General features: G+C 39.9%; 1 protein-coding gene across 1 annotated transcript in view; it reads right to left on the bottom strand.

The window, feature by feature from the left end:
* Window positions 1–27,452, bottom strand: part of TOP1 (DNA topoisomerase I) — an 81,894-nt gene that overhangs the window by 8,509 nt on the left and 45,933 nt on the right. Inside the window, exons 7-17 of the mRNA XM_016187509.2 lie at window positions 26,509–26,584; window positions 25,655–25,761; window positions 19,241–19,356; window positions 12,958–13,079; window positions 9,283–9,405; window positions 8,113–8,300; window positions 7,710–7,854; window positions 4,023–4,166; window positions 2,128–2,313; window positions 660–728; window positions 63–177 (exon numbers count right to left, since the gene is read on the bottom strand). Of these exons, the coding sequence (XP_016042995.1) occupies window positions 63–177; window positions 660–728; window positions 2,128–2,313; window positions 4,023–4,166; window positions 7,710–7,854; window positions 8,113–8,300; window positions 9,283–9,405; window positions 12,958–13,079; window positions 19,241–19,356; window positions 25,655–25,761; window positions 26,509–26,584 (1,391 nt within the window). The remainder of the gene's footprint in view (window positions 1–62; window positions 178–659; window positions 729–2,127; window positions 2,314–4,022; window positions 4,167–7,709; window positions 7,855–8,112; window positions 8,301–9,282; window positions 9,406–12,957; window positions 13,080–19,240; window positions 19,357–25,654; window positions 25,762–26,508; window positions 26,585–27,452) is intronic.

Genomic DNA, 27,452 nt, shown 5'->3' with positions numbered 1-27,452 from the left:
GGTTAAAGACATTCGACATTATCTGTAGGGATCTGGGCCTTCCCTGGTCAGGTAGTACTTACGAGCTGTGAGTTCTTTTAACTGTTGCTGTAGCGTGATGGAGGCATTATATGTACGAAACACCTTGGCTGTCAAGCCTTCCATTAGATCCTGAAGATGTTTATTTAGAATACCAGTCTAGATGAGACAAAGCAAGAGAGAATTTGAGTGAGGTAAAGCCATGGCACCCTGCTCCTTCTGAAAAGTTCAAGGATGCCTATGACAGTGCACTCAGTCTTACTAAGTTTATGGCCCTGTCTACACTACTAGGAAGAGAATTCCAGAATATGTATATGGATGCCATCTCCCTGTGAATATGAAGTAGCTCAACCTTAAGCAGGTCACTTGAGCAAATCCCTCTTAACCATGGATGGGACTTGGGTCTCCAGCAGAGGTGGCTAGGCATTCTGCCTAAGGAAGGCTCTGCAAGAGTTAGGAGAGGACAAAAAACAGGGTTTGTTTATCCCATCTTAAGACTTTAACCATGGATTCACTGTGTGACCCAAGGAAGGAAGAGGATATGTTGAAAGGAGAGCTCAAATCACCATGCACATCTCTAAAAATGTGTAAGGTTCTGATTGGGCCCCTCTTAGACTTGTGTACTTTATATATATACTCACATTGAGTCTGTCAAAGAGATCATCCTCAGGCTGTTTGTTCTCCATAAATATTTGTAAATTCTTAAAAACCTAAAAGAAACAAACAAAACTTATTATCTATGTTCTAACAAGTGTACCATCACCTGGCCTCCTATTGTTAAAATCTTCACTTTAGGGCCACCTGGTGGTGGCGCACCTGGTTGAGCGCACATGTTACAGTGCATAAGAACCCAGGTTCGAGCCCATGGTCCCCACCTGCAGGGGGAAAGCTTTGCAAGTGGTGAAGCAGGGCTGCAGGTCTTGGTCTCTCTCTCCCTCTCTCCCCTCTTGATTTTTGTCTCTATCCAATAAATAAAGATAATAATAATAAAAAAAATTCTTCACTTTAGAAATTGTAAACTCAAGAGCCAGGTGGTGGCACACCTGGTTGAGCACATATGTCACAATGTGCTCAAGGACCTGTTTGAGTCCCCAGTCCTCACATGCAGGGGGAAAACTTTGCAAGTGGTGAAGCAGTGTCTCTCTGTCTCCCTCCCATCTCTACCACCCTCTTCCCCTCTCGATTTCTGGCTGTCTCTATCCAGTAAATAAATAAGTAAATAAATAATAATAATGAAATTGTAAACTTGCAAAAATAAAGCAGAAAGAACAGTCACTGATCCAGATTCATCTACCACTAACATTTCTGTCTCATTAAAAAAAATTTATCCGCTTTTGTTGCCCTTGTTGTTTATTATTGTTGTTGTTGGATAGGACAGAGAGAAATGGAGGAGGGGAAGACAGGGGTGAGAAAGATAGACACCTGTAGACCTGCTTCACTGCCTGTGTAGTGACTCCCCTGCAGGTGGGGAGCCGGGGGCTTGAACCGATATCCTTACGCTGGTCCTTGTGCTTCGCACCATGTGCACGTAACCCTCTGTGCTACCATCTGACTCCCCATTTTGTCTCATTTACCATTTGGTGCACAGAGTATATTGACTCTCTCCACATATAATGTACCTGTGCTAATTACTTTCCCTGAACAATCTGAGGGTACTTATTATTATTAAAAGATTTTATTTACTTATTAATGAGGAAGATAGGAGGAGAGAGAAAGAACCAGATATCACTCTGGCACATGTACTGCCGGGGATCGAACTCAGGACCTCGTGCTTGAGAGTCCAAAGCTTTATCACTGTGCCACCTCCTAGACCACTACTTAGTATATTATGGTTCTTTATTCTTAAATAGTTCATTATATTCCCTAAGGTAATTGTGTGTGTGTGTGTGTATAGTATTTACCAGCTTTGTAAAAACCAATTAGTATGTACCTTAATCTCCTGTACATATTCCAGTTGTCAACTGACCTACTATTATCCTTTATATCCTCAGAGTAGAATTTAATTTGGGTCATTTAACTGTCCAGCTTCTTCAGCTGTAGGGGAAGCTACCTTTTGAGTTAAGGAAGGGAGGAAAACCAGAGCAGGGAGTACAGACCATGTTAACTTACTCGTTTCTCAACAGGGACTTTGTTATAGTATCTGATTGAGTCCTTCCCAAGGAAATCAAATTCTACCACGTATTCCTGACCATCCAGCTCTGGATGGAGATTGATGTGCTCCACACGAAGTGAGCAGCAACCCACAGTGTCTGCCGTTTCTCCTTCTTCCTTTTCATTGCCTGCTCTCAGAGCCAGCTGTTCAGAGGAGGAAAAGGGGGGGTGGGGAGGCATATATATATGAACATGGATAAAGAAGTCTCACAGAAGCTCTAAAAAACCAAAATCAGGTCCTTCTAATTCTCTTTGCTGACCAAGCATTAGTTTGCAAGGTTGAGAGAATTCCACATTCTGCATTGCTGCTTCTTTCTATATAAAATGTATTTATTGGAGTTTCCCAGAAATTCAATTTTTTTCTTTGCTCTTCCAAATGGCAATGTAGGAAAGAAAAATCATTTCCTTAAATTAGTAAATGAGGGGATGTTTGCATTCTGGGAAGTCAGAGTACTAAGAGAAAAAAAAAAAGCTTATCAGAATACTGCTCAATATTTTAAACTCCCATCAGAATTTGCACTAAAATATAAACAGCATAAGACTGGGGAAATCATTTTGCTTTCAAGAATATTGAGAAAGTGATCTCCAGAGCACTGTCTTTCAAACTGGAGTTGCATCACACTAGCTGATGGTTTATTTCAAAGGTTATAACCATCCTTTTATTTTAATTTTTAAAATATTTATTTATTTATTTCCTTTTGTTGCCCTTGTTGAATAGGAGAGAAATGGAGAGGAGGGGAAGACAGAGGGGGAGAGAAAGACAGACACCTACAGACCTGCTTCACCACTTGTGAAGCGACTCCCTTGCAGGTGGGGAGCTGGTGGCTCGAACTGGGATCCTTCTGCCGGTCCTTGCGCTTTGTGCCACGTGCGCTTAACCTGCTGAGCTACCAACTCCCCCATCCTTTTACTTTAAAAGATGCAAAAAATAAAGTCATTGTATATAGAAAGACTAAGCAGTAGGAGGCCGGGCAATGGTGTATTTGATTCAGTACACACTGCCATGTGCAAGGACCCAGGTTCAATCACTTGCTCCCCACCCGCAGAGGGGAAATCTCACAAGTAGTGAAGCAAGTCAGCAGCTGTCTATCTCCCCCCCCCCCAATTTCTGTCCTATTAAAAAAGAAAGACTAAGCAGCACTTTGTGAAACTTCTGCTTGAGTATTAAATAAATGTATTTGCTAAGTAGTGATGTAAAATAAATTCCTCTTGCTCAGAAAGCTTTTAAACTGTCACTACATATATATATATATATATGTATATATATATATATGTATATATATATATATGTAGTGTATATATATATACACTTTTTTTTTTAAAGATTTTATTTATTGAGCATGAGTAGATAGCATCATAGTTAAGTAAAGAGACTCTCATGCCTGAGGGTCCGAAGTCCCAGGTTCAATCCCGCGCACTGCCATAAACCAGAGCTGAATAGTGCTCTGGTAAAAATAAATAAGAAAATAAAAATATTTAAAAAATATTTTATTTATTAATGAGAAAGACAGGAGGAGAGAGAAAGAATCAGACATCACTCTGGTACATGTGCTGCCAGGGATTGAACTCAGGACCTCATACTTGAGAGTCCAATGCTTTATCCACTGGGCCACCTCCAGGATTACACACCACAGTATTTCTAGCACACTCATGAAAATAGTTTTAGACTATAGCAAATGCTAAAGACCTGTCTGCTACTACCTTCCTCACTAGAACACGTTGGGTGAACAAGACTGTGAGTTGTCTGCATTGTCACTGCCTCTCCAGTGCTAAGCACATGGCCTGGAGGAGATGCTTGCTACAGCTTTGTTAAACTGAACACACTAGGCAACAGGACAGGACAATGCTCTCACCTTGTCAATGAAGTACAAGGCTACAGCTCTCTGCCGGACTTTCATCTCTTTGGACTTCCAATCTTCTCGATACTGGTTCCGGATCTTGTCTACACATTTCTTCAGTCGTCGAGCGGTCTCATATTTCTGCCAGTCTTTCTCACCCTGAAAAGACCCAACACCAAAGGTGAGGTGGCAGGAATGGTTGAGTAAGGATAGATTTTTATTCATGTTCAGAGTTTTCAACTGAAGAGAAAAAACTTAAACAAGGTGAAAACAGAGTACTGAAAAGACGTTCAGGCCATTTAACCTTATGAGAATCAATGTAGGTGCACCTGATTACCAATCAAAACTGGCTCCTGTCCAATTACCATGAAAGCCTCTGGTTATAAAATATTTATGCTTTTGAGAAAAGCCCAATGGCATGTTCCTAAAAATGACTACTGTTAGTTAGAAGTTCTCTGCTAAGACTGAATTTCTTTAAATTCAAGACAACTGTTCAGTGTAGTGGAATTGTCAAGGAAGCACAAATAGAAATTACAACATGTAATTAAGAAGGGCCACAATGACTTCCAGGAATAACTGTAATTATTCAACATTTTCTAACTTGTTTTTTTTAAATATTTATTTTATTTATTTATTCCCTTTGTTGCCCTTGTTGTTTTATTGTTGTAGTTATTATTGTTGTTGTCGTTGTTGGATAGGACAGAGAGAAATGGAGAGAGGAGGGGAAGACAGAGAGGAGGAGAGAAAGAGACACCTGCAGACCTGCTTCACCGCCTGTGAAGCGACTCCCTGCAGGTGGGGAGCCAGGGCTCGAACGGGGATCCTTATGCCGGTCCTTGTGCTTTGCGCCACCTGCGCTTAACCCTCTGCTCTACAGCCCGGCTCCCCCATTTTCTAACTTGTATACTTTAACAGATGCTGAGTAGATTGAGGGAAACAAGATTACTGGGAAGACTATTTTTTAACATTAGCATTTTTGGTAGATGGACTAAAAATGGACTTTAAAGACAATGAAAATTTTAAAAATGGGGGTGGGGGAAGAGACTGTGATCAATTGTAATGGAGGGAGATTTCAGATTCATTACCATTTTCAAAGGAAATAGGTTCACAAGTAAGGACTGTTAAGGTAAGGAAAGAAATAAATCCAAGGACCAGGAGTATTACAGACTGTATCAGATGGCATGAATGGCATAGGGAATGATTTAAACCTGATTTTTTTTTTTTTAATAAGAGAATGATCATTCTCTCTCTCTTAATTATTTTTATTTATCTACTGGACAGAGAAAGCTAGAAATCGAGGGGGGGTAGGGGAGACAGAGAAGGAGAGAGACAGAGAGACACCTGCAGCACTGCTGTCGCTACTTGTGAAGCTTTCCCCTTGCAGACGGGGACCAGGGGGCTCGAACCTGGGTTCTTGTGCACTGTAGTGCTTGTGCTCAACCAGGTATGCCACCGCCTGGCCTCACCTGATATTTTTCTTAGTAAAAATAAAAATTGATGGGGGCCAGGCAGTAGCGCAGTGGGTTAAAGCGCACATGGCGCAGCTCACGGACTGGCGTTAGGATCCTGGTTCGAGTCCCCAGTTCCCTATCTGCAGGGGGGTTGCTTCACAAATAGTGAAGCAGGTCTGCAGGTGTCTTTTTCTCCCCCCTCACTATCTTCCCCTCCTCTCTGTCCTATCTAACAATAACAGCAATGACAACAACAATAACAATGACGATAAACAACAAGGGCAACAAAAGGGGAAAAAAATAGCCTCCAGTAGCAGTGGATTTGCAGTGCAGGCACCAAACCCCAGTAATAACCCTGGAGACCAAAAAAAAAAAAAAAAGCTAAAGACGGAGCTGATGGCAGCAAACCCAATAGAGTTTACATGTTACATGTTATAGTGAGCAAGGTTCCAGACACAAGCCAGCAGTCCCCAGCTGCAGGGGGAAGCTTCCCAAATGATAAAGCAGTGCTGCAGGTGTGTCTGTCTGTCTCTCACTTCACTGTCTTCCCTCCCAATTTCTGCCTCTATATAAAAATAAATACATAAATATTAGGGGGAAAAACAAAACAAAAAGCACAAAACAGAGAAAGGCAGAAAGAACCCTCATGTTTCCAAGTCCTGTGCTCTACCACTGTGTTTCCTCCCAGGTCTCTGAAACCTAACCTACCTTGCAAAAGAAGAAGACAATGACCACTATCCACATCTAGTGATTTCCACCTATGACATGGGCATGTGGTAAATGGCCTTCTGTGTGGGGTGCAGGGAATAAGAATGTATCCTACCTTTTAATAAATACTCGAGAAATGTCAAGTTGTTTCAGGTATGCTAAGGAACTCTGTACAGCCATGTGTAGACTAATCATACGTAGTTGCTTAGTGACAAAACAAAGGTCTCAGTAATTACCTGTTTTTAGTAACTTGCTGTTCTTGTGTATGGGGGTGTCTCCCTAGTTTTTTATGTTGCTGAAAGAACACAATCCTAGCATACGCAGTACCAGGGTTGGGGACTGCAACCTCAGGCATGCAAGTTTTTTCTGCTAAGCTATTTTCCAGGTTGCTCTAAGTACATTTCTGACATTGAAGAGGATGAGTAAGAAAAGGTATGAGACTAGCTGTCCTTGTGTTCAAATCAGTAATACATACCTATTGGAAATATCTTAGAGGGCTCCCAATGCAAGTCAGCCCTGTGTGGTGGGGGGTGGACGACAACAGTGCTACTTCATCTTCTCCCAAACCCTTCTCCCCCGCCTTAAAAAAATTCACTCAGAGCTGTGAAACTTGAGGCAAAGTAGCACTCTATCCAAGTGAGCTATTTTACCACCAGCCCTACAGTTAGGTCTTAAAGGGGATAGCAGAAACTTGTGTTATAGACAGGAGGAATGTTATGCTAAATTACCTGACTTTAGTATTTTAATAGATGTTTAATAAGCAACAAGATTAGGAAGGTTTTTAGTCCCAGTCTCCTGCAATGCAAAGTCACAATCTATACAGAACTATTTCCTTGACTATTTTTTTGTGGAGTTCAGCTCTCTTTTATGCTTCTGTTTATATTTCCATTGTCTGTTTAAAGGAAGAAGTTCAATAGTCTCTCTCCCAAGTAGGAATATGCTTAGCAAAATAACTAAAATTTTCCTAAGACACTTCCCACTTTTCAAGTAACAACTTTAATAAAGACCGTGACACGTGGGTATACAAGAGTTCATGATGTGCTTTTACATTATCCAGTATGGTCCTGAAGAACTTAGCAAGATGAAACTTTATGAAACTGGAAGTAAAAGACTAATCTTTTTTTTTTTTTGATGCTGAATCAAGCTCAAGCAGACATCTCTTGTCTTACTTAAGCAGAACTTTATTTTTATAAAGACTAATCTTTACAACATCTTGTGACTTCAAAGCAATTGCTTTATCTTCCTCAAAGTTTGTATAAAGATAGGGGTTGTCGCTCTGGTTTATGAACACAGTTCCTAGAACCATGCAAACATTGTTTCAAGCATATTTTGGGATGTTAGTGGAGATTCTTAAGGTCATATTGTGATACAGAAAAAGAATACATCTTAGAGTGAGATAGCATGAGATAACAAAAGTACTTGCCTTCTTACAATGCAAGGATGTTCTATTTGTAAAAGTGATGCTAGAGGTCGAGAACATTACATTTCAACAAAAAGAGATAGTCAGCCATACTAACTGGCACCATTCTCTGCTATTTGTTACCTTGATTCGTGAACTAGGGTTCAGCATGATGTATTTAATAGAGCCTTGGATGTTCTCTGTCCAGGAGACCAGCCAGGTAACCTTATTGTCATGCCGAACTTCTTTCCACTTATGTCCTGGAGGAGGAGAAGGAACCTTGGCATCCCTATGAAAATAAGAACGTAGAAAGTATAAAATGAGAAGTGAGGGAAAAATTCACCTTTTGAGACTTCAAGTGGGTAAATCTACTAAGTATGCATTCCTTAGTTTCTTCCTCAACAGTCATCAGCTGAAAAAGACGATAGATTTATATTTAGAAATATTATAATTTCAAACAGTCCTCTGTAATGTGGGTTAATGTTTCCAACTTCCAAACAAAGTAAGCCCTCTGCTTTATTTCTAGCCCAAGAATGAATGTGCTCACTTGCTACAATTGATGATTATGTCCTCAGGCATGATCCGTCTCTTCAGCATGCCCATCTTGGGGTGGTTGCCACGGCCACGGAAAAGCCCTGGAGGTTCTATCTTGAAGTTGGCAATCCTCTCTCTGTGGTTATCCATAACACAGAATCCATATTCTTTCAGTAATTTTTCATTCTCCTCCTTGATTTTCTGGAAGACAGCAAGAATTTACTCAAAACTGATTCAGATGTTTTTTTTCCCTTCCTTCCTCTCTTTCTTTCCTCCCCCCTCTTTTTACTCAATAGGACAGAGAGAAATTGAGAGGGGAAGGGAAGGTAGAAAAGGAGAGAGGGGCTCAGGGGGATGGCACACAGGTTTAGCGCACATACCAGGAAGCGCAAGATCCTGGTTCAAGGCCCTGGCTTCCCACCTGTGGGGGTGTGGTTGCTTCACAAGCAATAAAGCAGGTTTGCAGGTGTCAATCTTTCTTTCTTTGTCTTCCTCCCCCCCTCTCAGTTTCTCTCTGTCCTATCCAATAAAATGGGAAAAAATGGCTGCCAGGAGCAGTGGACTTGTAGTGCTGGCAATGAGCCCCAGCAATAACCCTGAAAGGGGGTGGGTGGGGGACTGAAAGATAAGACACCTGCAGACCTGCTCCACCACTTGTGAAGACGTCCCCCTGAAGATGGGAATGGGGGGCTCAAACCTAGGTTCTTGTGTGTATCATTCTGCATAGTACTATGCGTGCTTAACAACCCTTGCTGGTTTTTTATTGTTGTAGTTATTATTGTTGTTATTACTGATGTGGTCGTCGTTAGATAGGACAGACAGAAATGGAGAGAGGCGGGGAAGACAGAGAGGGGAAAAGAAAGATAGACACCTGCAGACCTGCTGGGGAGCCGGGGGCTCCTACGGAGATCCTTAGGACGGTACTTGCACTTTGTGCCACATGCGCTTAACCCGCTGCACTATTGCCCGACTCCCCAGGGTTCTTAATTTGAACAACTAAACAAGGTGCTTGTTCATAATTTTCAATCCACACAAAACCCTTGAGAAAATTTCAACTTTACTAGGCAGAGAATTCTAAATCTTAAGAGTATAATCATATGAAATTACTAAATTGTGTTCTAAGAATCAATGACAAAATTAGATAAACAATACTACTTCCAATGTTTCTGAAATTTCGTTGTACCTGTTTCTCTTCCTTGCTCATCTGTTTCCGAGCTTCCGACTGCGCTTTGAAATACTGGCTCATCTGGTTAAAATCACATTTGCTAAGGCTGGTGATAGTATTCTTCTCTTCATTATTCATTTCCTAGTCAAACAGGGGAGATAGATAAAAGTAAATACAGTAACAAGTCCCCAGACTCCTCTTAAAACATAGCAAATCATCATTTTTCTCAACTGAAGGTTTGAAGAGAGGAAGTCAATGAGTTTGGGGAAAAATATCATTACTTCATTCTATTATAAAATATATTAAAGGTAAAACAGTTTAGTTTGGAAGGTAGTAGTGTTAGAATGCATGCTTTGTATGCATGAAGCCCAGATTAGATCCCCGGTACTGAGTTGTGGAAGCAGTGCTGTGGTCTCAATCTCTCATTAAAAGAACTCTTCTGATTCGACTTCTGGAGGCGGAGCTACGAGCAGCAGATCGCTTTCTCTCCTCTCCTCCCCTCCCCTCTCCCAGATCAACTAGGAATACCAAAGGAGACCACCTGGGACCGAAACAAGACAGGACTAGAATGACCACAGGAACCCAGTAAATCACCAGTGAGTACAAACACGTGTGGCTGGTGACAGAGAGGAGAGAGGGGCCTAAGGAGAGATTAAGTGGCTGCTAACAGTTCAGCAGTTTATCAGTTAAGACACCACCTCCAGTCTGCTCCACCAACAAGGGGACAGCTTAAGGGAGAAGAGGACTCCCCAGAGACTCACCAAGTGCAACTCTGAGTCTCCATTGCTACTACCCTCAGAATCTGGAGCAGTGGCAGGGAGGGACACCAGGGGACAGATATCTAACCGGGAAACTCAGAAGACCTATACCTCGGTGGCATAGCTGAGGGGCTGTGAAAGTCTCTTTGCATAACCACTGGATTATCTCTGCCACATCCTGCTTTATCTCTTGGTCAGGAGTCAGCGATTAAGCTAAGAAGCCTATTGAACCAGGACAAGAGTCCAGCTAAAAGTCCTCGAGAGGGTGAAGCACAAAATAACGAGTTCAACATCCAAACATTAGTTAAGGAAATAATAACAGGAGTAAAGAATTTGAAAAAATTGTAATCAGAAATGCAGGAACAACAAATGAGAATATGGAAGAAAATTCTAATTATCTCATGGTTATTAAGAGAACTGAAAGCTGAAATCGCTGAGCTAAGAATGCAACTAGCTGAACAAGCTAAAACAGTATCAGAGCAGGGCAACAAAATAGATGAACTCCAGAAAGCAGTAGAGGGCAGAGAGAATAGAATCTATGAGGCTGAAGACAGAATTAGCAAGATTGAGGATGAATTAGAGACAACTAAAAAAGAAGTAAGATCTCAAAAAGAGATTAAGAGATGCTGAAAACAACAACAGAGTCCTATGGGATGACTTCAAAAGAAACAATATACGCATTATTGGCCTACCAGAGGAAGAAAGAGAAGGAGAGGAAGAAAGCATTCTCCAGGCCATAAAAGCTGAAAATTTCTCTAGTCTAGACAACATCAAAGACATAAAGATTCAAGAAGCACAGAGGGTCCCAAACAGAATTAACCCAGACCTAAAGACACCAAGACATGTCATACTTAGAATGGAAAGGAATAAGGATAAAGAAAGGATCCTCAAGGCTGCAAGAGAAAAACAAAGAGTCACCTACAAAGGAAAACCCATAAGATTAGCAGCAGACTTCTCCATACAAACACTACAGGCCAGAAGAGAATGGCAAGATATCTATCGAGTGCTCAATGAGAAAGGCTTTCAGCCAAGAATACTATATCCTGCTAGACTGTCATTCAGACTAGATGGAAGCATCAAAACCTTCTCAGACAACCAATAGTTGAAGGAAGCAACCATCACCAAGCCTGCCCTGAAAGAAGTTCTGAAAAGAACTCTTCTATGGCTTGTTAGAGAAAGATGTCTATATGTCATTTAATAGTGAGATATTCCCATTAAAAAATATCCCTGGTGGTCTGGGAGGTGGTGCAGTGGAGAACGCACTGGACTCTTGAGCGTGAAGTTCTGAGTTCAATCTCTGGCAGCACATGTACCAGACTAATGTCTGGTTCTTTCTTACTTTCCTCCTAGCTTTCTCATTAACTAAAAAAACTTACCACTACTAAAAAATAATAATAATAAATAAACAAATCCCTGTTCTATTCATTTACTAAATCTTTTTAAGATTTTATTTATTGATTGATGAGAAAGATAGGAGGAGAGATAAAGAACCAGATGTCACTCTGGCACATGTGCTGCCAGGGATCAAACTTAAGGCCTCATGCTTGAAAATCCAATACTTTATCCATTGTGCCACCTTCTAGATCACCATTACTAAATCTTATTTCTACAGTCATTTGAGCTGAGTTCAAGTCTCTGTTCTACATCATCCAAACTGAAAATATTTAGTCTGTTTAAAATCACCTAGTAGGATACAGATTTGTCTTTCAACATCCTTCCCCACTGCCACCACACACATGTGTGATTTCAGCACTCCAGGCAGTTTTTTCATTTGGATATAATGAAAAAAAAAAAAGGTAGACTACCACAGCACTTTATATATGGTACCAGGGCTTGGATTTTGGTAAGGCAAATAGTGTCCTATCCAGTAAGCTATTTCTCCAGCTCTGACATACTGTTTTAGAGATAGAAAATACATAAGAATCAAGAGAAAATGAAGCAACACTTCAGCATTTTTCTTTGTAAAAGCAGACAAAAGGCAAATCTACAGAGATAAACTTCCCTCTACTTAACTAGATGAGCTTTTGTTTGGCCTAATCTGACAGATTCTCTTTATAGTCTACACATAAAAGCTGGGAGGAAATAAACATGAACATTCTTGTTAAGTAAAAATTCTATAGTGGGGGCCAGGCAATAATGCACCTGATAGAGGGCACATATTACCATGAACAAGGACTGGTGTTCAAACCCCCAGCTCCCAAAAACTGTGAATCAATGCTACAGGCCCCCTACCCTCAATCCCTTTTCCTTCTACAGTTTCTTTCTATCAAAAACAATAAACCAACTAAGATATAGTAAGGAAACCAAAAATGTAATAAGCCTTTATGCAGTGATCAGGAATGAATGAGGGCTTCTGTACATGTGTGATATTGCTAAACAGCTTCCTAGTTTCAATTTTTTTAAATTATTATATTTTTACCAGAGCACTGCTCTGCTTTGGCTTATGATGATGCAGGGGATTGAACCTAGGACACTGGAGCCTCAGGCACGAGAGTCTCTTTGCATAACCATTATGTTATCTACCCTCTGCCCTTAAATTATTATTTAGAGAAAGGGAAACAGAGGAGACATACTACAGCACCATTCTGCCATCCATGGTGACTCCAAGTGGTCCTGGAGCTCAAATTTAAGGTCTCATACATGGTAAGGGTGAACTATTTCCAAGCCTCAACAACTTTTAGTATAGTAAAACCCAAAAGTTTATACATGGAAAGATTTTATTTTACTTTTTAAGAATTTATTTATTTATTCATGAGAAAGGAGAGAAAGAACCAGACGTCACTCTGGTATATGTGCTGCCGGAAATTGGACTCAGGACCTCATGGTCAAGAATCTCATGCTTTATTCACTGTGCCACCTCCCGGACCATTTGGAACATTTTAAATCAAAGTATTTGACTGATATTTTTATAAGAAGCAATGTGTGCCTACAATACCTTTCTCCAGTCTTTAAAGAAATTTTTCCTAAATATTTCCTTAGTAGTATATTCATGGTCGAGCATTTTTGCAAAGAACGTAGCTACTTCTTCTGCTTTGGGGCTCAGCTTCATGACTTTACCTAGAAAAAAAGTGGTTCCATAAAAATTGAGGTGTAATACTCTTATCATGTATATAAACACTGAGCTCCGAAGACTTAATATTGCTTTATTTTCAAGGCACATAATAGGACTGATAACACATAGTACCAACAATTAAGTCAATATGATAATGTACCTACTTATATAAAATTCTTTTTTAGCTCTAACATTCCTGAATATTATGTCAGTAAATTAGGCTTGGTCAGGACAGGAGGGACCTGGGAAAACACTCTTTTTTTTTTTTTAACCAGAGTACCATTCAGCTCTGGTTTATGGTGGTGGTGGTGGGGAGGAATTGAACCTGGGACTTCCAAGTCTCAGGCATGAGACTTTGTTTGCAGAACCATTATGCTATCTACCCTCCACCCCATTCATTCTTTTTCCTTTCAGAAAATAGTGCTTTTACTTTAAACCACTTCAGTGGCTTTTAAAATTCAAACCCTCAGAGGGAATCCTGCCACTGATAATCTAAGCAAACTGTTTGGGGAAAAGGAAAAAAAAAAAAAAGAGCAAGGAATAGGGCAGGGACATCTTATTCTTTTTTTTTTTAAAGTATTTTATTTATTTTATTTTTGAGAGAGATGAAGAGAAAGACACAGAAAGAAATACCAGAGCACTGCACAGCTCTGGCTTATGGTGGTGCAGGGGATTGAACCTGGGACTTCAGAGCCTCAGGTAAGAGTCTCTTTGTATAACTATTACGCTATCTACCCCCACCCGGCACATCTTATTCTTTAAAGTAAGGTGGAGTGTGAAAAATTTGTAACATGTATGGATCGACCTGCCAACACTCATGTCCAGTGGAGAAGCAATGACAAAAACTAGACTTTCTGCCTTCTGCACCAAAAGAATTTTGGTCCATACTCCCAGAGGGGTAAACATTAGGGGAAGATGACCAGAGGTCTCCGAAATCCAATTCCATTAGGATCCAGAGAGAGAAAGGTGAGAATGAGGGGAAGAAGGACACTCAGAAGTATTAGGTTTGACACAGAAAGGAAGAGAAGAGGGGGCCAGGTGGTGGCACACTGGCTTAAGCACACATAGTGCAAAGCATAAAGACTAGTGTAAGGATCTCAGTTTGAGCCCCCGGCTCCCCACCTGCTGGGGTGTGGCTTCACAAGTGGTGAAACAGGTCTGCAGTTGTCTATCTTTCTCTCTGTCCTATCCAACAACAGTAACAAAAATGGAAAAGGTGGTTGCCAGGAACAATGGTTTTGTGGTGTAGGCATCTAGCCCCAGCAATAACCCTGGAGGCAAAAAAAAAAAAAAAAAAGACAAAACCATAGGGAAAAATGGGCAAAAAGATAGACAGATCACCACAGAAATAATAAGTCAACCCCTATCTGTGACCTTGGGAGAATTACTGTAGTTTCCAATGAAGGGGATGGGGAAAAGTATGGAACTATACCGCTGTTCTCATAATTTTGTAAATCACTAATAAAAAATAAATCTTATTTTAAAAATAAGGAGGGGGTCAGGTGGTGGTATACCTGAATAAGCTCACACCTTACAGTGTGCAAGGACACAGGTTCAAGCCCCTGGTCCCCACCTGCAAGGGGAAAGCTTCAAGAGTGGTGAAGCAGGACTGCAGGTGTCTCTCTGTCTCTGTCCCTCCCCTCCCAACTTCTCTCTGCCTCTATCCAATAATACATAAATAAAACATTTAAAAAAAAAAAAGGGAGTCAGGTGATAGCACAGTGGGTTAAGTGCAGGTGGTGCAAAGTGCAAGGACCAGTGTAAGGATGTCGGTTCGAGCCTCCGGCTCCCCACCTGCAGGGGAGTTGCTTCAAAAGTGGTGCAGCAGGTCTCCAGGTATCTATCTTTCTCTCCCCATCTCTGCCTTCCCATCTCTCTCCATTTCTCTCTATCCTATCCAACAACCACGACATCAATAATAATTACAACAATAAAGCAAAAAGGGCAACAAAAAGGAATACACACACACACAGTTTGAGCCCCCGGCTCCCCACCTGCAGGGGTGTGGCTTCACAAGTGGTGAAAAAGGTCTGCAGTTTTCTATCTTTCTCTCTGTCCTATCCAACAACAGCAACAAAAATGGAAAAGGTGGTTGCCAGGAGCAATGGATTTGTGGGTGTTAGTGCAGGGGGTTAAGCACAGGTAGTGCAAAGTGCAAGGACTGGCGTGAGGATTCCGGTTCAAGTCCCCAGCTCCCCACCTACAGGGGAGTTGCTTCACAGGTGGTAAAGTAGGTCTGCAGGTTACTACCTTTCTCTCCTCCTGTCTTCCTCTCCTCTCTAGATTTCTCTCTGTCCTATCCAACAATGACATCAATAACAATAATAAAACAACAAGGGCAACAAAAAGGAAATAAATGAATAATAAAAAAAGAAATTTCTCTAGAAAGTTGGTATTAAAAGAGTGAGGCACAAACCAGCAGTAGCAGCACCATGTGGGAGTTTGTTTGAAATGTACACTCTCAGGTCCTTCTCCAGACCAAATAAATCTTTTTTTTTTTTTTTTTTTACCAGAGCACCGTTCTGCTCTGGCTTATGGTGGTGCGGGGGATTGAAACTGGGACTTTGGAGTCTCAGGTATGAGAGTCTGTTTGCATAACCATTATGCTATCTACCTTCCGCCCAAGAAGTCCATTTTAAACTCCTAGGTGGCCTGTATGTGTACTGATGTTTGAGATGCACTGCTTTGGAACACAGGCACTATAAGGAGGCATCCTTTAGGGAAACCAGACTTACCTATTGTAGAAAGGATGACAGAGGTTCTTGACATTGTGTGTATGTTTAGTAAATACAGTTCTAAAGGAATGACTAGCATATATAATGCAAGCTGCTAACTAATTAGACATATAGGATTTATGTACCTTAAGTCAATAAGGAAATTTCCCCGCTTTTGAAAGAAAACACAGGGACAAAAGATCAACTTAAAAGTGTTCTCTTTACTTCTCTTTACTTCTTTAGGACTCTCCAAGCCACTCAGGCTTAAACTGGAATTGCCGGTAATGCTGCAACAAACAGGGTCTGGGTGGTGGTTCACCCAGTTAATCACACATAGTACTAAGGGCAAGGACCCACACAAAGTTCTGGGTTTGAGTTCCTGGCTCCCCACCTGCAGAGGGGATGCTTCACAAGTGGTGAAGGTCTCTTTCTCTCTCCCTATTTCCTTCTCCTCTCTCAATTTCTCTCTGTCCTATCCAATAAAAAATGGGGGTGGGGTGGGAAGGAAGGCCACCAGGAACAGTGGATTTGTAGTGCCAGCATGGAGGCCCTGGAATAACTCCATGGTATAACCCTGGAGTTAAAAAAAAATGCAATATGCTTGTAATATAAAAGAAAACATTAAGTCACTAAGAATGAAGTGAGATGAAATAAATGGTAACATGGTATATAAAAGGTTCTTGGGTCTATTTGGGTACATTAATTATCAAGGAGATCTGGAGGAAAAAAAAATGAGACTGAGCAATTTTACTTATTCTGCTTCCAATAGTGGAAGCACTTTTGGTATCTCCTCTTTGCAATGAGCAGTCAAGAAGTAAAATGACAGTTACCAGCAGCAGAGCTTGGGGGGTGGGAGTGGGGGTGACTTGAAGGCTCTTTCTAACACTGTGGAAAAAGAATGCTCCATGAAGAGGTAACTGCTGAGCAAAGGTTAAACACTTGGGTTCTTAACAGCCGGCATCACGCAGCCCATGCCCTACCTCACCGGATAGTTATAAAGGAGTCTGAGAACTCTTACTTCCTAGAGAATAGGGAGGACTTACAGTATCAATTTAGATAATCAGTCAAACATGATTTCTTGACATTGCAAACAAGAAATTTATGTAACCAAAGGGAGTAAGTCCCAAAATGAAGACCAACTGAGAAAATGCTAGTTCTTGAGCTTCAGTTCCTATAGTAGTAGAGGACAGTGTGAGAACAGAGAAGAGACTGCAGGCTAAACCACATCTTTCCATTTATGGCATAAAACTGGTCTTTGCACATGATAAAGTATGTATCCTGCCAGGTAAACTAATATTTTAGGTCCAGGTCCCAAACATAAATGGTTTCATGGAATAATAGCCTAGTCATTTCTGCATAGTCTCTTAGGAGAAGGAAAATTCAGTTGATTATTACCATTTGCATACTGTCATTAAGAGGAGTACGAAGATTACTTTCAAATCCTTCAACTCAAGGAAAGAAGAAAAGATAGTAAATAATTTTGAAGGTTCTAAGAGAATAAGGCTTTTCCAATCAGTTCATCAAACCTGACTTGCATAAACAAAGATACAGTGTTGTGCTGTGTAGAGTGATAAGACACCTGCCATCTCCTGAGGTGGATGGCATACAAGTTAATCTTCAAGCAAATACAAGTCATGTTTAGCAATAATCAGTCTGTCAGTTTTTTACTTTTATCACTTAATTTCAATACTAACCTTAAAGTAAAGCTTTTTCTAATAACTCTCACAAACTATAGTTCCTTAGTAAGGAAGTTCACAGTAGCTAGGGAGGTATCAACCTGGTTCAAGCCCTGGTCTCCATCTACAGAGTTTCTAACTTCTTTCTCTCCCTATTATTATGAAGAAGGAAAGAAGGGAAATGTGTTGTGTGTGTGTGTGTGGGGGGGAGATGTCTGTGGTAGTGGTAGAACTGTGTAGGTACCAAATCCCTGTGTTAATAACCCTGTGTCAAAAAAAAAAAAAAAAAAAAGGAGGAAAGGAGGGAGAAAAGATTGATGAGGTTTGAGAGAGACAGGTTGGAAGTATGGATTGACGACCATGTCAATGCCCATGTTCAGTGGGGAAGCAATTACAGAAGCCAGACCTTCCACCTTCTGCATCCCACAATGACCTTGGGTCCATACTCCCAGAGGGTTAAAGAATAGGAAAGCTATCGGGGGAGGGATGGGATACAGAGTTCTGGTGGTGGGAATTGTGCAAAGTTGTACCCCTATTATCCTATGGTTTAGTCAATGTTTCCTTTTTATAAATAACAAATTAAAAAAAAAAGACTGATGAGGTTTATAGTTAATGGTATTTATATACTTTTTCCATATTTGGGAGCTACTCTTTGCCTTAATCCAGCTTTCTAGTCCTAATTACAACTCTGACACAATCCTCCCTGACAATACTTTCAGCCCACCTGCATGCTATCGGGCTCAGGCAAAAAGTAGTAAAATCATGGGCCACTTGGGATATAAAACAGACTTCCTAGCTTCTTCCGACATGTAGACCCCAAATATCATCTGCTATTTAGGTTCTTGATTATTAAAAATTTGTGGAAGTCGGGCGGTAGCACAGAAGGTTAAGTGCAGGTGGCGCAAAGCTCAAGGACCAGCATAAGGATCCCAGTTTGAGCCCCCAGCTCCCCACCTGCAGGGGTGTCACTTCACAAGTGAAGCAGGTCTGCAGGTGTCTATCTTTCTCTCCTCCTCTCTCCATGTCTTTCTGTCCTATCCAACAACGACAACATCAATAACAACAATAACTACAACAATAAAAAACAAGGGCAACAAAAGGGAATAAATATTTTAAAAAAATTTGTTCTGATTTATTTATTTATTCCCTTTTGTTGCTCTTGTTATTTTACTATAGTTATTGATGTCATCATTGCGGTCCTTGCGGTCTGCGCCACCTGCACTTAACCAGCTGAGCTATCAGCTGACTCCCTGCTTTATTTTTTTTTTAATGCTTTTCAGCCACCAAATTGCAGAAGCTACTATGACACTAACCTGACTTCCCTGGGCAGACGACCTTACCCTAGAACCTTATCCTAGAACCCCAGCACCCAACCTCACTAGGGAAAGACAGAAACAGGCTGGGAATATGAATCAACTTGTCAATGCCCATGTCAAGCGAAAAAACAATTATAGAGGCCAGACTCCCACCTTCTTCTGCACCACATAAGGATCTCTGGTCCATATTCCATAGAAGGATTAAGAGTATGGCACTTTCCAATGGAGGGGATGGGATATGGAACTCTGGTGGTGGGAACTATAACCCTCTTATCTCATAATCTTGTTGATCATTATTAAATCACTAATATAAAATATACAGGAAAACTAAGTGAATAGCTAATGACTCCAAAAATAAAACAAAACATTATATGGCACAAGATCCTTCCTCATTTTATAATTCTAAATAGAAGTAAATTGTTTTCCTTGCTATGTATTGAACAACCTTAGAACAACTCACCATCATAGTAAAATTTGACACTCTCTGGAAGAGGTTCGTATGGCGGAGCAAATACAGGGCCTTTATGTTCTAGGAATTTCCATTTGATGCCTTCTGGATAGCGCTCTTCCTCCCACCTTTGAAATATAAGTACAATCTTATTTAGTGATCACGTCACCTAATATAAAGGTTGTTTCCTATTAAATACCAAAGTTAATTATCTGTTTTATTGATAGATGCCCAGAAATTACTATAGAATCATAATTGATGCCTGAACAAAATGCCCAGCATTGCAGTCAGGGAGAAAATTCATCAGAGTGTGTGCTTACTTTGCCATGTACACAACCTAGGTTTTAGCACTAATTCAGTATACCACATGGCAGAGATACTATGGTGTGTACTCTACCCATCAACCCCACCTCTATCTCTTTATAAATGAAGTTAACCTGGAGTAGTAAAGCTCTGACAACTGCAAAAAAACCCCTAAATATCCAGTGTTCTTCACTTTGAAAAAGTTTAACACTCATTACAAATATGAGGACATATTTAGAATGCAAATTAGGATCAATAAGATCAATTAAGACTTTTCTGAGTTGTCTAGAACAGCAATTGATAACTGAATCTAAAGTACAGTGAAAACAACTTAAGTGACCCAAAATTACACAGGAGCCAGATTCAAGCTTGGCCCTCAGCACACAGAGGAAAGCTTTAAGGTCATAGTGTCTTTGCCTCTCTATCTGAAAGGGTGGTGGCCTGGAGCAGTGACAGCTAAGTGAGGATGACAACCATAAGTTCAAAATACAGAAAAACAAGGGACAGTACAATAAGCACCATCCAAATAATTCTACATTCACCTAAACTTTATAATACCATTTAAAAATAAACTGCAAACCGCAACTGAGTATCTCAACGCCAAGCATTTAAAATTTTCCTACATCTTTTTTATTATCATCTGATAAAATTACTAATCCCCAAAGTTCATTCTAATACCCAGATGCAAATCCTCCCAATTACATTCAAAACATTTATTTTATAGACCAAGATACAATTAAGAGTCATAATGTAGTGCAGTACAATTAGCTGGTATGTCTATAGTCTTTCTCTGCAATTACATACTTCCCAACCCCCATTAAAAATATTACTTCATCTACTACTATTTTTCTTTAGGCAGAAGCAGAGAAAGAGACAGACACCACAGCACTGAAGCACCCTTCCTTCAATGTATTGGGAGTTGGGCTCATGCCTGGTTTCCATGCATGGCAAAGTAGCAAGCACACTAAACAAATGAGCTATTTTGCCATCCCCACCCCCAGTTTATTTCATTTATTCCTTCAGTATTTATTTTTACCAGAGCACTGTTCCACTCTGGCTTATAGTGGTATAGAGGATTAAACATGGGACTTTAGACTCCCAGGAAAGAGTCTATTTGCATAACATCATGCTACTCAATTTATTATTTTTTAAACTGATTTGATACTGGTTTATAATATTATAGAATTACTAAGAGTATAGTTTCATACCTATACATCATATCCATTGCCAAAATTTCTGTGCCACTTACACCAAAGAGAACCCAGGTTCTGTCTGAAAAACTACCGGAAGTTTTTATTCTAAGAACTAGTTTAGTAGTGGAGGTAGATAGCATTGATGGTTATGCAGAGACTTTCACGCCTGAGGCTTTGAAGTCCCAGGCTCCACTGCCCCCCCCCCCCCATCATAAGCCAGAGTTGAGCAATGCTCTGGTTAAAACAAAGAAACAAAAACTAGTTTAGTTGTTATAAGTTTAGAAATTATTTTCATTACTTTATTCCACATTTGAGTGGGAGCATTTTGTTATTTAAGCCAGTGGTCTTTCAGATAGCATATCTTAAAACTTCACATGTCTAACCTTCACTTTTTTTTCTACTTTTAAAAAAAAAAGTTCCACAGTTCCTGCAGAATCCTTCTGGTTAATTATGAACATCTATAATCCTCTATCACCTTCCAAACGTATTTTAAACACAGTTCAGAAACAGCAAACAAGTCTCAATGAAATAACAATTCATTCCTGTGAGAATGTCATATATCAGAAAGGACAGTAATAATAAATGCAGGAGAGGTTTTAGGGGCAAAAGAACCTTCCTGCATAGCTGATGTGACTGGTCTAACCCCGTGGAGAGCAGTTTGGCGAACTATAAGAACCCAGCAATTCCTCTCCTGTGGATATATCCTAAGGAGTCAAACACACTCATCTAAAGAGATCTGTGCATATCTATATTCATAGCAGCACAATCAGTAATAACCAAAAAAGCAACCTAGGTGTCCAATGACAAGTGAGTGGCTGAGAAAGTTGTGGTATACATACACAATGGAATACTACTCAGCTATTAAGAATGATAAATTCCCCTTCTTCATCTTAACTTGGAGCTTGAAGGAATAAATGTTAAGTAAGATAAGTCAGAACTAAAAGAGTGAATATGGGATTATTTCACTCAGACAAGTTGACAAATAAGAACAGAAAGGGAAAACAGAGTAGAACTTGGACTGGATTCGGAGTATTGCACCAAAGCAAAGGGTTGAGGGGAGTGGGGATGAGGGCTTAGGTTCTGGTGCATGATGGTGGAGGAGGACCTAGGCAGGAGGGGAGAGTGTTTTGCAGAAAGTTGAGAAATTTTACCCATGTAGCAACAACTATTTAAAAAAAAAAAGTGTAAGGGGCTGGGTAGTGGTGCACCTGGTTGAGCACACATGATGCAGTGCGCAAGGACCTGGATTCGAGCCCATGGTCCCCACCTGCAGGGGGAAAGCTACACGTGCTGCAAAGCAGGGCTGCAGGTGTCTCTCTGTCTCTTTACCTCCCCCTCCTCTCAATTTCTGTCTCTACCCAATAACAATAAATAAAAATTTTAAAAAGTGTAAGTCTCATACTGTACTGTAATAGTAACGTAACCTTTAACCCTTACTAAAATCAACACATACAATTATTAAATGATTTCAAAATAGAGTGCCAAAGTCATTTAATGGAGAAAGCCCCCCCCAATGGTGCTGGAAAAGCTATATATTCATATGCAAAATAATAAAGTTGGACCATCACCTTTCACTATATTTAAAAATGAGCTCTACTAATTGAAGATCCAAATCATTATGAAACTGTTAGGATAAAGGATAAGGCAAATATCATGACACTGGATCTAGCCTTATTTATTTATAATTTATAATATTTATAAATAAATAAATAAATGGGGAGAACCATTATGTTAATTCCTATTAAATTAATACAGAATTACCATATATCCAGCAATTTTATTTCCAGGCATATTCCTCTAATTTTTTAGAGGTATAGAAAGATTTAAAGCATATATTCAAACACAAGTTTATAGGCAAATAATCCACAAACAGCTAAATGCAAATAAGTATTCATGAACATAAGTAAAATCTAATAAATACTAGTGAGCCTTAAAATTAAAATCTGACATGAGAAAATACAACATGAGAAAAATTTGACGAGCATTTCTTAAGTGAAATAAGCCAGTCACAAAAAAACAGAGAGGGAGAGCTAAGCTTCCTTCAGTGTGGTGGGGGTCACACACGAGCCAGAGTAGCACAATATCCAAGTGAGCTAGCTACTTCTCTGGCCCAAATAAGATGCTTTTAGCTCAAGAGACTAGATTTGAATCCCTAGTCAGCACATGGAAGCATATGCACAGAGGAAGACTCTAGGAGCAGCGAAGCAGTGCTGTGTTGTCTCTCCCCTGTCTCTTATAAAACTATTAAATTTTTTTTTTTCTTCTGGAAGTGAAGGAATCATGCAGGCATGCAAGGAACCAGTGATGATGAAACAAAATAAGAATAAACATCTCAAGTCAGATGTAATATTTTGGTGTATTGCACCAAAGTAAAAAACTCAGGTGGCGGGGGAAGAGTAAAGGTCCTTCTTCTTCTTCTAGCGTTTGCCAGTAAAGGTCCTGAAAAAGGGTGACAGAGGACCTAGTGGAGGTTGTACTGTTATATGGAAAACTGGGAAATGTTATGCATGTACAAACTATCGTATTTAATGTCAACTGTAAAACACTAATTCCCCCAATAAAGAAATTTAAAAAAACCACAGATATTTGTTAATATTTAATATAAATTTAATAATACCTTAGTGGCCAAAAGTGTTGCACAATGGCTAGGATCTTGGACCACAAGGTCCCGAGTTCGATCTCCAGTATCACAGGTGTCATAACAACGCTCTGGTTCTCTGTCTCTCTTACCCCCTCCCATGTTAAATAGTAAATAAATTTTAGGGCCAACCAGTAAAATACCTAACTTGGACAGTATGCTGCTTTTGCCATGTGCACAGTCTAAATTCAAGCCAGGCCCCCACCATATTGAAGGAAGCTTTCAGTGCTTCACTGCTTTCTTCTTTTTTTCCCTTTTCTCTCTCTCTTGATATAAAAACAAAACAAGAGAAAATAAATTTTTGCTAAATCTTAACAGGTTGGAGAAGGGGTTGTTGGTGAAGACATATCTCAAACAAGGCAAGCCATAAATAGCTCAACTTGGATAGAGACCTTAGGAACTAGTAGGAGCATATAAAGATATTTTACAACTGCTATCAAACTGGTAGGGCAGGGACCTAGCTGCAGGAGTCCACAAAAACCCCAGTCAATTACTCCCTAAATCAATTAAAACACATAAGTATGCTTGTATACAGGTATGTATACATGCGTATGTGAGAGTAAATGTAAGAAGACTTTCTGAGGTGAAATGGTGGAATTTAGAATGCCATATTTCCCCTTATTCTGGTACTTTTTAACATTCTTTTTATTGGCTCCAGTACATTTTAAATTAAGACTTCAAACTGTTCATAGTCTCTTCAATTTCAACATGTTCAGCCTGAGAAAAAAGTTTTTCAAGATTTTAAAAAATACTTATTTCCTTTTGTTGCCTTTATTGTTTTATTATTGTAATTATTATTGTTGTTGATGTCACTGTTGTTGGATAGGACAGAGAAATGGAGAGAGGAGGGGAAGACAGAGGGGGAAGAGAAAGATAGACACCTGCAGACCTGCTTCACTGCTTGTGAAGTGACTCCTTGCAGGTGGGAAGATGGGGGCTCAAACCGGGATCCTTACACAGGTCCTTGCACTTTGTACCACCTGCACTTAACCTGCTGTGCTACTGCCCAACTCCCTAATTTATCATTTAAGAAAATTAGAGATTCACTGAACCACTCAATGCTAAGTAAACCTCAATGATAACAGAAAGATAGACCACAACAGACTGATGTCACTGGATCAACAAATATTACTGTAAAAACACATAGTGTTTTTGGTCCTCTAGGACCTCATCTACAGCTTTGCAACAAAATTAAGAAAAATGTATTTAGATAACATAATAACTAGAGAAGTAGTGATAAATTTAAGAATTCAAGTTAGGTATCGAATAGAAAATAAATGTGGGGGCCAGGCAGTAAGTAGCGCAGTGAGTTAAGCACACATGGCACAAAGTGAAAAGGGGTCATAAAAAAATGGAGAGAACCATGCATAAGAAAGTAATCCCATGCTGGATGGTGGTGCACCCAGTTAAGTGCACAAATTACCATATGCAAGGCCCAAGTTCAAGATGATGCTCTCCACCTGCAGAGGGAACGCTATACAAGCAGTGAAAAGATCTTCAGGTGTCTATCTTTCTCTCTCTCTCCCCTTTCCACCCTCTCAATTTCTCTGTCCTGTCAAATAAAAAATAAAGGAGAAAAAAGAAAAAAAGGGCTACTGGGAGCAGTAGAATCATAGTGTAGGCACTGAGCCCCAGTGATAACCCTGGTGGCAAGAATAAATAAATAAATTTCCCTCAAAGTGAGGGAAAGCAAGCAGCTCAGGTAAAGACACTAAAAATCTCGTTAAAACCTAACACTACTAGCAACAAACTCCTAGTTTCCAACTCTTTGTAAACAATGGTCTATTCAGAATAGACAAAGTTCTATATAATAGACAGCAGTTTAAAATGGGGAACCCAAGAAAGATATTTTCAGGGAATAGACTAAGCACACTGCAACTACTTGTATGATTTCTGAGGAAAATGTGACTCAGTAAAGAGCTCCACTGATCGATCTAGACCATTTCTCCACATCCACAATTACAAAAGGAAGAAAACAAGGATAAGCTTGACAAGAACAGACTAGTACTGGCTGGAGTCTCAGCACCATACATAAGGTGCTATGACACTGGTCTGCGCTGTGGTATATGTCTATCTACCTCTCTATCAGAATGAAAAAGAAGTCTAGAACAATGAAATCACACATGCTCACAAATACAGCTCCACCAAAAACAAACAAACAAACAAAATATTCTTTTAAATGCTACCTTCCTCCCTCAGATACTGAGCTATCAATTTCAATAATGCAATGCTCTCCTTTAATGGAGCTATAGAAGATGCATCATCTAGTTAGTGCTGAGATGAGATTTTTACCATTTCCACTTCTGCTCCTCTTCTTTCTTCGGCTTCTTTTTCTTGCTATCTGGTTCAGGAACTTTTTTATCTTTATCTTTATTCTTGGTTTTTTTCAATTTACCATCCTATAAAAGAACATGCCAAGAAAGCACTTAAGTAAGGGCCAATTACATTTCTACAAGTTGTCTTGGGGGGGTCACTAGGGAAAAGGGGGGCAGGCGGTGGTGGACCTGGTTAAGTGTACACATTACAGTGCACAAGGACCCAGGTTCAAGCCCCTGGTTCCTGCCTGCAGGGTGAAAGCTTCACAAGCGGCGAAGGAGGGCTGCAGATGTCTCTGTCTCTCTCCTTCTCCCCTCTCAATTTCTCTCTGTCTCTATCCAATAATAAATAAATATTTTTTAGAAAGTTTTAAAAAACCTAACAACCTCTCAGTACAAGAAACAGAATTTTTCAAACAAAAGACCTTGTATTTTATTTTATTTTTAATATTTATTTATTCCTTTTTTGTTGCCCTTGTTTTATTGTTGTTATCTATCTTTGTTGTTGGATAGGACAGAGAGAAATGGAGAGAGGAGGGGAATACAGAGAGGGGGAGAGAAAGATAGACACCTACAGACCTGCTTCACCACCTGTGAAGCGACTCCCCTATAGGTGGGGAGCTGGGGGCTCGAACCCTTGTCGTAGTTTTAATCTACCACCACCATCAAACAGAAATCCTTGGAAAAGCAGTTGAATTGAATTTAGAAATCTAAGAAAGGTGGGTGGGGGTAGATAGCATAACGGTTATACAAAGAGGCTGTCTCTGTATTTGTAAAGAACTCCCTATTCTAAACTTAAGCAAAAAAGCTGGTCTAAGTCTTGTTACTAACCTCTTCTTCCTCAAGTTTTCGTTTCTTCTCCTTCTTGATATCTTCTGTTTTAATTTTCTTAGGCTTATAATCAGCACTAGAAAGGGTAAAAGAATATGGAGTTCACACAATTAAACTTAGTGATTCACATCCATAATACTAGGACCCTCAAAATCCTAGAGATTTGTCTCTAAGACAAGCACAGTTGCTAGTTTCAGCTGTGCATTTTATAGTCTAGAACTATAAAGGAAATGACAATGGCAGCCAAACTAGTCACTGTCCTAAACAGAACAAACCAGACACTGTTAGACAACATACAAGCTGGAAGGGGAGTAGAAGGATAAATACAGATATAGATCCCAAATAAAGGATAGAAATCTGGGAACCATACATTGTCCAACAATAACTAACAAAGGATTAACTGGCTAAAAAGAGGAAGAAAAGTATTCTATAGGAAGCCAGGCAGTGGCACACCTGGTGGCACACATTACAGTGCACAAGGACCCAGGTTCAAGCCCCTGGTCCCCACCTGCAGGGGGAAAGTTTCACAAATGGTGAAGCAGGGCTGCAGGGGTCACTCTGTCTCTCTCCCTCTCTATCTCCCCCTCCCTCTCAATTTCTCTCTGTTTCCATCTAATAAATAATATATATAGAAAAGTAGTTTATATGAATATAAATAAATTTACTATATATTTCCTTCCTTTCCCACCTACTTTCTACCATGAATTCCTCTAGATTCCTGGAGTCTAAGAAGTTATACATAACTGACATTTTATGATAAGCACAGGCCCTAGGAGAAATTGCTTCAACACTGAGAGCATATTTATGGTAGGTGATAATAAACTTGAGCTTTAATACCTTAAATATTCATCATGAACCCTATATTACCTTTAGTTTCTTATGTTTTACCCTTTTAATAAGAAAAACATTATTCTTTCAAGTCTCAGGCACATGACTTCTATTTA

This window comes from Erinaceus europaeus, chromosome 1 (assembly GCF_950295315.1).
Source record: "Erinaceus europaeus chromosome 1, mEriEur2.1, whole genome shotgun sequence".
In the NCBI taxonomy this organism is placed as follows: Eukaryota; Metazoa; Chordata; class Mammalia; order Eulipotyphla; family Erinaceidae; genus Erinaceus; species Erinaceus europaeus.
The sequence above is the reverse complement of the archived record's forward strand: the minus strand, read 5'-3'. Positions and strand labels throughout refer to the sequence as shown.